Below are 12,719 nucleotides of genomic sequence, written 5' to 3' on the forward strand. Positions count from 1 at the left end.
AGTTTTGCTCTCTCTGTTGCATTATGAAAACATTTTATATATATATATATATAATTATATGTGTTATGTGTGTGTGTATATATATATATATATATATATATACACACACACACACAAACACACACATATATATATATAATTTATTTAGTTAGTTTTTTCAAAATGTTAAATATTTCAAATTGAAGCTATATAACTTCCCTGAATTCTGCATATTACATACCCCTAAATATTAAGAAGCACTACTTCAGATTTTCAAATACAAAAAAATTTCATTATTAAATAGCCATGTCTCTTTCTTAACTAAAAATAAATTCAACTCTACTTGTAAACTTTTTTTTAATCTGAGAGATGAAAAGAACACTGACAATATTTTTAAGTTTCTGAATATCATATATTTTATAATTTTTAAAAGATGCAATCATATTTACAGGTTAAGAGAAAAGAAATAATATACATTCCTTCTATTATTTCTACTTATTTTGGTTAGCCTTTCTTTAAAACTATTGTATTACAAAAGTGTTCATCTTACCATTCATTTTTCTAGGCACTAACTATGTAACGTATATGAAAAAAAGGTGAATCAAAAAATAATCAAACATGAAATCATTAACATAAAGTATCAAAAATTAAATATCTCATAGAGGAAGTCTGAGAGAACATAGGAGATATAACATATAGCTATGCCTGCCTTGGAAAAAGAATTGTTTTTCATTATCACCTATCTAAATATAATAATATGTAACATTGGTAAAGGTTTTTGAGAACACTTATTTGTAAGAATAAATCCCCTTTTAAAATCTACTCAAAAGTACCTACATTGGGCTTCCCTGGTGGCGCAGTGGTTGAGAGTCCGCCTGCCGATGCAGGGGATATGGGTTCGTGCCCCGGTCTGGGAGGATCCCACATGCCGCGGAGCGGCTGGGCCCGTGAGCCATGGCTGCTGAGCCTGCGCGTCCGGAGCCTGTGCTCCGCAGCGGGAGAGGCCACAACAGTGAGAGGCCCGCATACCGGAAAAAAAAAAAAAAAAAAAAAAAAAAGTACCTACATCGACAATTAAGAAATCCAGCCAACACCAGGCATTGGTGAAATAGGTTTTATAACCATATGCTATCCATTTCAGAAGCATTTCCAGAATAAAGATGTAAGTGAATATCTTGTCAGCATACTCCAGGATAATCTTAATGGTCTTTTTCTTTTCAATATATATATCTTCAAAAGCCTGTGAAAATAATATTCAGATTTAAATTTGGTACAACTTAATTTATGATTCATGACAAAAACAGGAAATGAAATTCTGATAAAGAGACCACTGAGATATAATACTATTACAGGCCAGCTGTCTTTCTTCTGGTTTACAGTTACTGTGTAACACTTAGTTCTAGCCTTTGCACCAGTGCAGGGGGCTGATCACCAGAGGTCAAGAGAAAGAGAGTACAAAAGAATGAAATTATTTGGGGCTTCCTTGGTGGCGCAGTGGTTGAGAGTCCACCTGCCGATGTAGGGGACACGGGTTCGTGCCCCAGTCCGGGAAGATCCCACATGCCGCAGAGTGGCTGGGCCCGTGAGCCATGGCCGCTAAGCCTGTGCGTCCGGAGCCTGTGCTCCGCAATGGGAGAGAGGCCACAACAGTGAGAGGCCTGAGTACCGCAAAAAAAAAAAAAAGAAATTATTTATAGTCCCCTAAAAGAACCATGATTTCTGACACATTCAGGGATTTCTACTCATCTGACTCCTCTTTTATCCTCCTTCAAATTAGGTAAGTCCTAGTAATTTAAGACATGATTCCAGGGTCAGCCCCTTTTATAAATCTCTCTAACCCTGCACTCTACTTCGACACAGAAGTAGGATTTAAGCCCTCTCCTTCAGCTCTTAGGTGCTTGCACATTCCCAGTGCCTAGCACTGAGTCAAGAATACAGCAGGAAAGGTTTGCTAAATGAATGGATGCAGTAGCTTAATAGGGCTATAGAACACAGAAGATGGTTTCTTCCTTTGCACCAATACTTTATCATCATTCATTAGAAGTTTCAGCTCTACAAATCACTGTTATATTTATTCCATCAGTGTGACATCTTTTAACACTTTCCAAGAAATTTTAGTAAGTGATAGACGATGATACTGTGTTCATAGCCACAAAGCCCGTGGGAAATAATTTGAATGGACTTAAAGAACTGATCTCACTGAAGCCACTGAAAATGACTGCTGACCTAAACAGGTCTAAAGTATTAGATTTTTCTCTTTCAAGTTTAAACAATATTCACTTTGTTGGAGAAAATGAAAGCAAAAGGACCTGTATCCTTGGTGGTAACACTGGACTACCTGTCCATAGTCATGGGCTTGTGCCATTCTTATTCTTCTTATTCCAAGTTCTTATATCAATACTTTAAAAATGATCCTTAGCACTTTTGGAGAAATGTAATCCTCAATATTGAAGAAAACAGAGAAGTTGGAACAGAGAGAATGGACAGATCCATGACGATGCTGAGAGAAGGTTCTAGCAGCTAGCAGAGGTTCTGAAAGACAATGGAACTGAAAGGCAAGAACTGAAGTCCAGCCCTCAGGACTCTTCTGCTTCCCTTCTCCCGAGTTCTGGAGGGATTGGGCAAGCTACCTAAACAAACTCTGGCAATGCCTCAGTCCTTGAAATGCGAAGACAAGGAAGGGGCTTGATCACAAAGAAGAGTACACCTTGCTCCAACCAGTGCCGGAGCCTGAAGCAGGATTCTGCCTGCAGGGATCCTACCTTCTAGAACTAATCTTGTGGATGAGGGAACAAAGAGGCAAGGAGGTCACTGTGTGAGCTCGGCCAAATCTGAGGCATAGGCCTCCCTATTACTTATTTCGGTCATCACTCATTTGTTTCTCCCCTTTCTGAGGACCCACAACACAGTGAAAACATACTGTGGCTTTGAATTTAGACTTCCGTTATACCTCTGCCATTTACTAGCTTTGGGACATTAGCAACTTTTGTTTGTTTGTTTGTTTGTTTTTATTTTTTGCTGTACGCAGGCCTCTCACTGTTGTGGCCTCTCCCGTTGCGGAGCACAGGCTCCTGACACGCAGGCTCAGCAGCCATGGCTCACGGGCCCAGCCGCTCCGCGGCATGTGGGATCTTCCCGGACCAGGGCACGAAGACGTGTCCCCTGCATCGGCAGGTGGACTCTCAACCACTGCGCCACCAGGGAAGCCCCCATTAGCAACTTTTAAAACTCTGCACCCAGCTTTCTCATTGGTAAAATGAGCAAAATACTATAATCTCACAAGATGTTTGAAAATTAAAGAAGAAAACCTATATAAAGATCTTGAAACACAATAAATATGTACTCAGTTGGAGCTCTTACTTTTTATTTATTTTTATTATTAATTAAGGTACTATTCATTAAGTAAGGTATTTAAAAAATCTAGCTCAGTTAGCAAACTCCCTGAGTGAAAACACCAGTTTCTTGAAATACATTTCCTTTTTCTTCCTTATATGATTCATTTGAATTGCAGTTTTGAGAATGCCCCTCCTGCAAAATGTCATCTTTCTTTTTAGACATTTTGAACAAGGGATTACTCTAACCTTTTCTTTAATTTTTGGTAATCTCCTTTCTAAAAGTCTCAGTCACATATGTGACTCAACATGACTCATCAACTTCCTCAGTTATTAGGAATACAAGAAAATGTAGATGTTATCAAGACCCCTACTTGCATTCCACCAGATAAACAGAGCAGCATTTTTCTTATTACATCTTCTGTTTTCGGACAGGAAACCTGTTGGCAGAGGCAGTGCACTGTGTGCCCTGAGCATCTCTGCATGTTCCTGTTGGGCAGGCCAAGAACCGAAGGCCCTGACTGCTCCTTATCCAGGTCCTCTTTTAGGGTTATTTTGCAACAAGCAACCTTGAGGGATGAGGTAGCGTCTTCTTCTGGGACAAAGAGCAAGTCTGCTTATTGCTTGCTATAAAAGGATGGGTTCCCTAAGCTCAGTGTTTCTCAGCTGTGACGCTAACACCCTGTAATGTGAACTGTTCATTGTAGTCCCTGTTATGCCCTCACTGGACCTGGGGACAAAGGGAACCAACACACATATGCTAAAGTTCATGCTCCTTTCTATGCCATGAGTAACAAAGTCCTTTGTCCCTGACTCGGAAGCCTCCCATCTTCCACCAGCATCCATGAAACAGTAACAGGTTAACTTTCGTTAAGTGAAATCAAATCCCAGATCCATAAACCTGTCTAAGAGGAAACTTACAAAGTTCTTGAGTATTCTGTTTTTAGTAAAATGGAATGTCCAGAGGTATCTTTAGCTGGAACTGGGCTTTTCTAATGGCTCATCTATATTCGTGTCAGCAGGAGAGAAAAACAAACAAGAAAAGGCTCAGGGAGCTTCTGACTCTCCCAGATCCCTCTCAAACCTCAGAGAAGGCACTTGGCACAAGTACAAGAATGACAGACCTAACCCATTCTCACCCTAAAACTACAGTCTATTTTCCCTTATGCAAGATGCTTCATAAGCTGACACTGCCTTTCTTTGTCACAGTATCTCTGGTCACCACCCACCTGCCTGGATTTGCTCTTTCTCCTCTGACCCCTTCTATAGTGTGGCAACTGTAAATTTCCTGAATGTCTCATGCTATTTTATGCTTCATTCACCTCAGGCCACCTTCCTGGCTGGAAAATTCCTATTCATCTTTCTAGATCTTGCAAAACATCATCTACCGTTCTGAAATCCCAAGCAGACAATTCTTCCTGCTCCAGAGCTTAATCATGCATATACTTCACTTACAAACATATCCCAATTCTGTATCACTTGTGCCTCTCACTTCCCTAATGCTCTCTGAGCTCCTTGAGAAAAGTACCTGGATCTTATCCAACTTTGCATTCAGGAGAGCAAGAATATAATGCCAGGCATGGAGTAAATATTTACTGAGCTAACTAAAATTTTGTCCTTGGAACTGATCAGAGGGATTAATTTTTAAGTAAAACCATTTGCCATGATATTTTTATCTTCAACTCATCTATTAAAAATAATGACTTAGGACTTCCCTGGTGGCGCAGTGGTTGAGAGTCCGCCTGCCGATGCATGGGACGTGGGTTCGTGCCCCGGTCCGGGAGGATACCACATGCCGCGGAGCGGCTGGGCCCAGGAGCCGTGGCCGCTGAGCCTGCGTGTCAGGAGCCTGTGCTCCGCAACGGGAGAGGCCACAACAGTGAGAGGCCCGCGTACCGGGGGAAAAAAAAAAAAAAAAAAAAAAAAAAAAGACAATTGATTTAAGCCTTAAATGTCAGATCACTTACTAGAGCACCACTGCTGAGCAGGATCATGAGAACAATGAAGCTTTCAAACCAACTGTGCTCAACTATCCTATAGCAGGTCTTCCTGATGTTCCACCAGATTCTTCCTTTCCCTGATTCTGTGTTAACTTGGCAGCATGGGAGCCTCTGCACACAACCTGGCAAGAAAGACATGCATGTAAAATCTGGATATTCAGAATACATAAAATACTTAACATACATTATTTAATGCAAAGCGCTCCCTACGATAGTTCCACAACCAAATAATTTCTCACACTTACACCTGAAGCTTCAAATAGTTTCAGCTTGGATGCTGCCTTTTCTCATCTCTTAACTCTCCCTGGTGTTTTCTTAATACTTGTATCAGTTAATTTCTAACTTGGGATGTATTCATGTTTTCTGTTCTTCCCTAGTTTCTCACCAATCTCCTCTACAGTGTTTAAACCACATTCTTCTTTTTATTATTGCAGTCCTAATGCAATCCTAATACACAATGAGCAGTAAATAATTATTGGTTAATGCATGAACTAAAATCTCAAGACAAAAATGTATTTCATGGCTTTCTTGGTATGAATTTAGTCTACAGTCTGGTGCTGCTTCAACTCCTCTATAAAAAAAACCCTTTGAGAAACAGCATTCTATGTAATACTTTAAAAATTAGTAGAAGGTCTTATAATTCAGTTCAAAAGAAACAGCTCTTGATTACAAGAATCAGATGAAACTGTTTCAAGTACTATAAGCCAAAAACAAATCTGACTTTGGAATCCCAGATGTAAAACACACTGCTATAAAAAAGTGAAGAATATTTTATTTAAAGTTGTTTAGGTTAATTCATTCATATCCCCATCAAACATTTATTGATTAACCTTTTTACTCAGCTGTGTACATAGTTTCTTCTCCTCAAGATATCTATTACTGGTTTTTGGTTAGGCAGCTAGATATAGAAATAAATGGCTATAACTGGATAATGCAACTAAAATGACAGATATGCTGGGGTTATGTTTGATAGCTTGGAAGAAATTCACCTAACCTGGCTTATATGTTGAGAAAGTGAGGTCAGAGGAGGTTTTCTGGAAGAGGTGGGACTTGAATTGAATCAAAGTATTAGCCAAAAAGAGTGGAGTGGAATTCCAGGCCAAGAGGCAGCAAAATGTGCCGTGTATAGGACTTCCAAGTAGTTCAGAATTTTGATGAAAGCATAGTGTACAGAAAAGGAATGGATGAGAGAGAGATAAGGTAGAGAAACCGGTCAGATTATGGAAAGCATTTTCTCCCACCTCAAGGAGTTTGGCTATATCCTAAATCCTAACGAGGAGTAAGTGAAGGGTTGTAAGCAGAAAATTACATAGGAAGATTGTAATTTAAATAGATGTCTCCAGCAACTGTGCAGGATAAGTTGGAAGAGAAGAAGGAGGGGTGGGGAGCAAAGAAAGACCCAGAGCTATAAAACCATTTAGGGTCTGGTTCAGTATCCCCAACAAGAAGGATAGATTTGGGCAGCTCTGGTTAGGAACTAGAGCAGTAACAGAGTCAAGACATATTTGGCAGGTAAAATCAACACATTTGCTGACTGATTGTACATGGGATGTAAGAGGAAGAGAGAAGCCCAGACAACTGGGTGGATGTCAGTAATGGAATGAAGACCACAGGAGCAGGAGCTGCTTGGGGTGATAATGAGTTTGAGATGCCAGTGAAACCTCTAAACACAGACCTCCTGTAGATATTTGGAGGTGTGAATCTGAAGCTCAGGGGAAAAGTGTGGGCTGGAAAAGAATGTGTAGGAATCATTAGCACATATGTGTCAGCTGAGATCAGGACAGTTGTTGAGGTCACACACAAAAAAGTATTTAGGGTGAGGAGAGAAAAGGGTCAAGGCTGGAACATTCTGGGACAGCAATATTAAGAGACAGAATTCAGTGGTAGGCTGGAGCCAACTCATACTGGCTCTTGACAACTTATGGTTAAATTGCCTGGAAATTTTGCTAGCCTGTTGTTAAATGCAGCTGTTATCAAAAATTAAATTGTATAAACTTAAAAGTATAACTTATTTTAAAAAGGTAATAAATACTAAAAACATATTACTCTACATTTTACTATTATCTATGCTCTTGAATATATTTAAGCATTCTGTCTGGTTGGTAGAATATGTTATACTGTTGGGCTACAATGTATCTCTTCCCAACCCTACATACAGCAAAGTCACACCAGTAGTTTGAGATCAGCCATGGTGGGAATCTTTACAAAAGTCATCAAATGCTATAAATCCAGGCTTGCTGATTTTCTAGAGTAGAATTAAGAAAGTGATGGAGAAAATGTAAATAAAACTGGAAAAGTATGCCATATAGGTAGCCATTACACTGTGAATTGCACAAAAAATTGAGGAAATATTCTTTCATTATTCGAATTCTATTATCTGATTCAGCAAAGATTTGTTCACATCATTGATGAATGAGTCAAGTTCTGACACACAGCCTTTTTGTTTCACTCTCACCTTACTGATTAACGTAAATGAAAATACCAACCAACCTTCAGATGAAAACTATACTTGTTCATCAGTTGCAATCACTGTTGTTTATAAATACAAAATTTTGGCAAAATTCAACAAAAGCATTCTGTGGGAACCAATTAGCTATATGCAATGTTCAATGAAGGATGTTGATTGTATTACTGCCTGTAAATTGTGTACCACATATCCTTTATATCAGTAAAATATATGGTTAACTGATGGATGTATGCATACTTTCTTTTTCTTGGAGAACTGGTTGTTAAACATTTACCTGTCCACCACTGGGAAAGGTGGAAGATGAGAAAACCCTGAAGGAGGTGACAAAGTAGGGGTGGGGAAAATGTACAAGAAGCTGCAGTAAAAGAAAAGTCAGGGAAGAGTTTCATGAAGGACTGGTGAACACAGCTATGACCAAGAGAGGCTCAGAGAGATAATGATTGAAATTTAAAAAAAAACTTAAAGTTGATTAACAAATAAACAATCAAAATTACATTAAAAAAGGAAGAATTTAAAAAGAGGAACTACAGTGAATTCTTCTCTTAAAAATTTTAGATCAAAAATCTCATTTGGAGGGAATGTAGAAGGTGGGAAAGCAAGAATGAACAGCACTTTGTAGAGACTTGTTTTAGAAGTTTCCAAGTTAGGCACTCTAAAAATAATTTACTTGTCTATAAAACAATATATTTCATTAAAAATATTGAGCCTATCAAGTAATAACTTCATATAATCATAAGCTGTCTCTTCTGAAACAACAAAGCTAGAATACTCTTGATGAAATACATTTTTTGGACAATGTCTTGTTATGGCTTCTTTTACGATTTTGTAGTGAAATTAATTCATTGATCCTTAATACAAGGTATCTCCTAGGACTTTAATTTCGAGTTTTATAGAAATGTAGCAAGTTGTGTTTTTCTCCCAAGTCTGACATTTTTGCTAACAATTTTATGTGTTCTTGTCCTTTCTCTCTGGAAACTTCTAAGTTCCCAGAAGGCTAAACTGTGCCTGTTATGCCCTTTCTTTCTGCTCACAGTACTTAACTACAATCCTCTACATAGATTCATATGCTGGGATAGTTGACTTAAAAGACATAACCCCCCAAAAAAAGAGTTCTAAAATCATCTAAACATTAGTCATGATCTGAAGGGTCATGTCTTTGTGAATTCTAGAATTTACACAAAGTTTGCATGAAATAGAAAAAAAAAAAAAACCAACATGGTGAAAATATACACATGGCTTCATTTATCCAATGTTAATTAGTTTACATGACCTCAGATATGAAAGAATTTATCTTCATTGTATCTGAAACAATTACTTTATATCTCAAATGCATTTAGTAAAGAAAGAATATTTTATAAAATGATATGAAAAAATAGTAAAAGGTAAGGCCAAAAACTGACACCAGATCATCTTTTTCGGGGCAAAAGAAAACACCAGATAGAGTGGAAAAATTTAAGACGGAATTTTAAAAATTAACTTAATGCTTGAGACTTTAGAATTTATTTTAAAAACAAAGACCTTGTGCAGAACAGAATCTATGTGCATCAAGTATAATTACCAGAGGAGAAAGTTATCTCTTTGGTTAAGAAGATTTTATTATTTGGGATTTCTTTTTGTAGGTCTTAAGGTTGAAGAGAAATATTATTCTTATGATTGAGGCAGGAAAAGGCACTATATATTCTAATTAGAAAAGTAAGTAAACTTTTTATCTGAGATGAAGGTTCATAAGTATTGTCCTCAGGATTTATCACACCTCAGAGAGTTTCTCTCTTATTTTGAGGCAGGAGAATAGGACCACTGCCTGTCTAGCTTTTATGCAAAGGCATATCCCAAGAGATTTCCAACCTTGCTGGTTAGCAACGTTACCACACCTTTTTTTTTTCTTTCTTTTTTTTTTTTTTTTTCGGTACACCTTTTTTTTTTCTTTCTTTTTTTTTTTTTTTTTCTTTCTTTTTTTTTTTTTTTTTGCCTCTCACTGTTGTGGCCTCTCCCGTTGCGGAGCACAGGCTCCGGACGCGCAGGCTCAGCGGCCATGGCTCACGGGCCCAGCCGCTCCGAGGCATGTGGGATCTTCCCGGACCGGGGCACGAACCCGTGTCCCTTGCATCGGCAGGCGGACTCTCAACCACTGTGCCACCAGGGAAGCCCATCACACCTTTTTAAAAAGGATTATTAATTAAATGTAAATACAGCAGAGAACGTCTGAAACATTTTAATAGGTCCCCATGGGTAAATGCTATTTCTTTTGGATGGTTTCATTAATTTGCTCTTGTGATCCATTAAACAAAATCTCTATTGTGTTTCATCGTGTTAAACTAATGCTTTCAAATAAAAAAGAAACCACAGGCCTCTTCTAAGTTTAGCTATTAATAAAAATATAACAGCATGATCAGTATAATTAATATAAAAATTTATTAGGAAAACGTCTTTTTTTAAACACTTCTTAAAAACTTCTAAATCCTTTAAAACAAGTTTTTTGTCCACATTTTCTTTCCAAAAAAGACAAAAATAGGCACAAAGGAGTTGGTTATTGTGTTACTAAAGTTAGAATTAGTTATTAGTTATTTTATAGGAAGTGGAACTCAGAACATTTTGGGGGAAAGTTGAGTTAGCTCCTCCTACTAAATTAATAGAAAATACATTATTTTAAGGAAAAGAGTGTATCCTTCTCACACCCTAATCTTGATTTTGTGAGTTACTAATTGTATAATCCAAAAGGAGTATAATATAAAACCAAGCAGAATCAGAGTCATGTCATGTTCATAATTATATAGATTGCAAAGACATGTAGAATTAAGGATAGTGAAGAACAGTACCAGATCTGGGGAAGGTACCTGAAGTCTTGAATTATAAAGCTAATGAAACAGAACTAAGGAAAAACACAGAATAAGAGGGAGGAGAAAAAGGTGAAGAGGAACAAGATGCAAATGAATAAAGTGATAGTTATGAAGTTAAAAAGGATCAATGGATGTGAGGCTAGGAATAACAAAATCATTTTAGCGTTCGTCGTCACTGAAACACAACTATTCTGATTTAACTCTCCCACTTCCTTTGATTTTTCTGCTGCCTTTCAGGTAACAACAACCTCTAGAGGCCAAATGCTGCTCTAAATTGGCACTGGTTCTAGCGCAACACTTGTCAACCAATCACAACTTGGTAAGGGTCATTTCCACTATGAGTAAACAAGTTCCAAATTTTCCATCCTGTCAAGCCCACTCATTTTGAACTCTTCATGTGGAAACCATATATTTCCAGTTTCTTAAGGCCCTAAGCTTACTTAGTGTCATCTTTGACTCTTCTAAAGAGAAGAAAGCTTTAACATCCAACATCTAATCCACCAGCAAATCCCTTCAGCTTTAACTTGAAAATATACTCAGAATCTCATACTCTCACCATCCCCAATACTCCCACAGTAGTCTACACTCCCATCATCTCTCACGTGGATTACCGCAGTGACATCCAAGAGGTTTTCGAGCTTCTGCCCTTGCTATCCACCTAGCTGCTCTTAAGATGGCATTTTGTGAGATTTCTAAGTGAGACTCTTATGTTTTTCAGTGCTCTTGAGATCTGGCCTCTACTGTGTCTCTAACCTCAACTTCTCCCACCCTTTCCACTTCTCAATCTGTTCTACTCCTACCGGTCTCTTGATTTTGTTTTCAAATGTGCATATCGTCACTTCAGGGCATGTGCCTTCATTACTCTGCTTAAAATACTCTTCCTTCATATATTTGCGTTGTCCACTTCAGTCTTCTTCAGGTCTCTGATCAAATGTTATCTTTTTAGAAAGGCCTTCTCTGAACACTCTATTTGTATGACAGTAGGCTTCTACCCCTCAATCTTAGTATTCCCATTTTCACTTTACTTCTCCATAGCATGTATCACTTATCGGACCTACTAAATATTTATACATTTATTTGGGTAAGAAACATTGTTTTTTTTCCCCTGCTCTATCTCTGTCTAGTGCTCCGGTCTGGGCCGGGCAGACAGAAGGTATTTAACGATTATTTGTTGATTGGATAAAAGAATGATTAAGTGGATAAAGGGTTGAAGGGCTCAGAAAATTGGTTGCCCTGTTTAATTTATCAGGCTGAGCCTCTTAGCCCAGCAGGTCCAGTGAGTATAAAGTCTCGAGTGGAGCATAGGTGCTCAAAGTGATATGACTCAGATATGTGTGTTTGCTAGTAGATTTTCTTGTCATTTAAAAAAATATATTTATGTTTATTTAAATTTTTATTGAGAACATACATACAGTATACTATACATATTTTAAGTATATAGATTGATATTCTCATGTAACAGCCATGTAGGTCATGATATAACATTTCCAAGCACCCAGAAATCACCCTCATGCACTTTCCCAATCTGTACCCCCTAAAGGTGACTACTGGTCTGACTTCTATCTTTGTAGATTGATTTTGCCTATTCTTCTCCTATTTTGCCCTTTTTCTCCAGCTTTACTGAGGTATAATAGACAATTAAAAATTGTATATATTTAAGGTATACAACTTGATGATTTGATATAGGTTTATACTGTGAAATAATCACCACAATCAAGTTAATTAAATTGCCATCACCTCACTTAGTTACCAATTTCTTCTTTTTGGGTGGGTTGAGAACATTTAAGATCTACTCCCAGCAAATTTCAAGTACACAACACGGTATTGTTAACTATACTCATATTGTTGTCCATTAGATTTCCAGAATGCATTCATCTTGTACAACTGAAACTTTGGTTCTCAGTAAATTTTCAGTGATCAAGACCACAATTCACTGAAAATGTGTTTCTATAATATCTCTTATATACTAGACTCAAATTAGAAATTATGAATAATCTCAAAGTCATTATATAAGTATTCTCATTGGTGTTTTATAGGATTAAAATAGCTTTTGTAAAGTTTGATCTCAGTAAGATAGCACCTACAGTCTGAAATAGCTTAGCAT

General features: G+C 37.6%; 1 protein-coding gene and 1 long non-coding RNA gene across 2 annotated transcripts in view; one reads left to right on the forward strand and one right to left on the reverse strand.

Moving 5' to 3' along the window:
* LOC136793597 (uncharacterized) overlaps positions 1–12,719 on the forward strand; it is a 94,249-nt gene that overhangs the window by 42,736 nt on the left and 38,794 nt on the right. The window lies entirely within an intron of this gene.
* SCN9A (sodium voltage-gated channel alpha subunit 9) overlaps positions 1–12,719 on the reverse strand; it is a 147,464-nt gene that overhangs the window by 22,982 nt on the left and 111,763 nt on the right. Inside the window, exons 19-20 of the mRNA XM_059052237.2 lie at positions 5,279–5,433; positions 1,046–1,219 (exon numbers count right to left, since the gene is read on the reverse strand). Of these exons, the coding sequence (XP_058908220.1) occupies positions 1,046–1,219; positions 5,279–5,433 (329 nt within the window). The remainder of the gene's footprint in view (positions 1–1,045; positions 1,220–5,278; positions 5,434–12,719) is intronic.

Source organism: Kogia breviceps, chromosome 2, assembly GCF_026419965.1.
Source record: "Kogia breviceps isolate mKogBre1 chromosome 2, mKogBre1 haplotype 1, whole genome shotgun sequence".
NCBI classification, from domain to species: Eukaryota; Metazoa; Chordata; class Mammalia; order Artiodactyla; family Physeteridae; genus Kogia; species Kogia breviceps.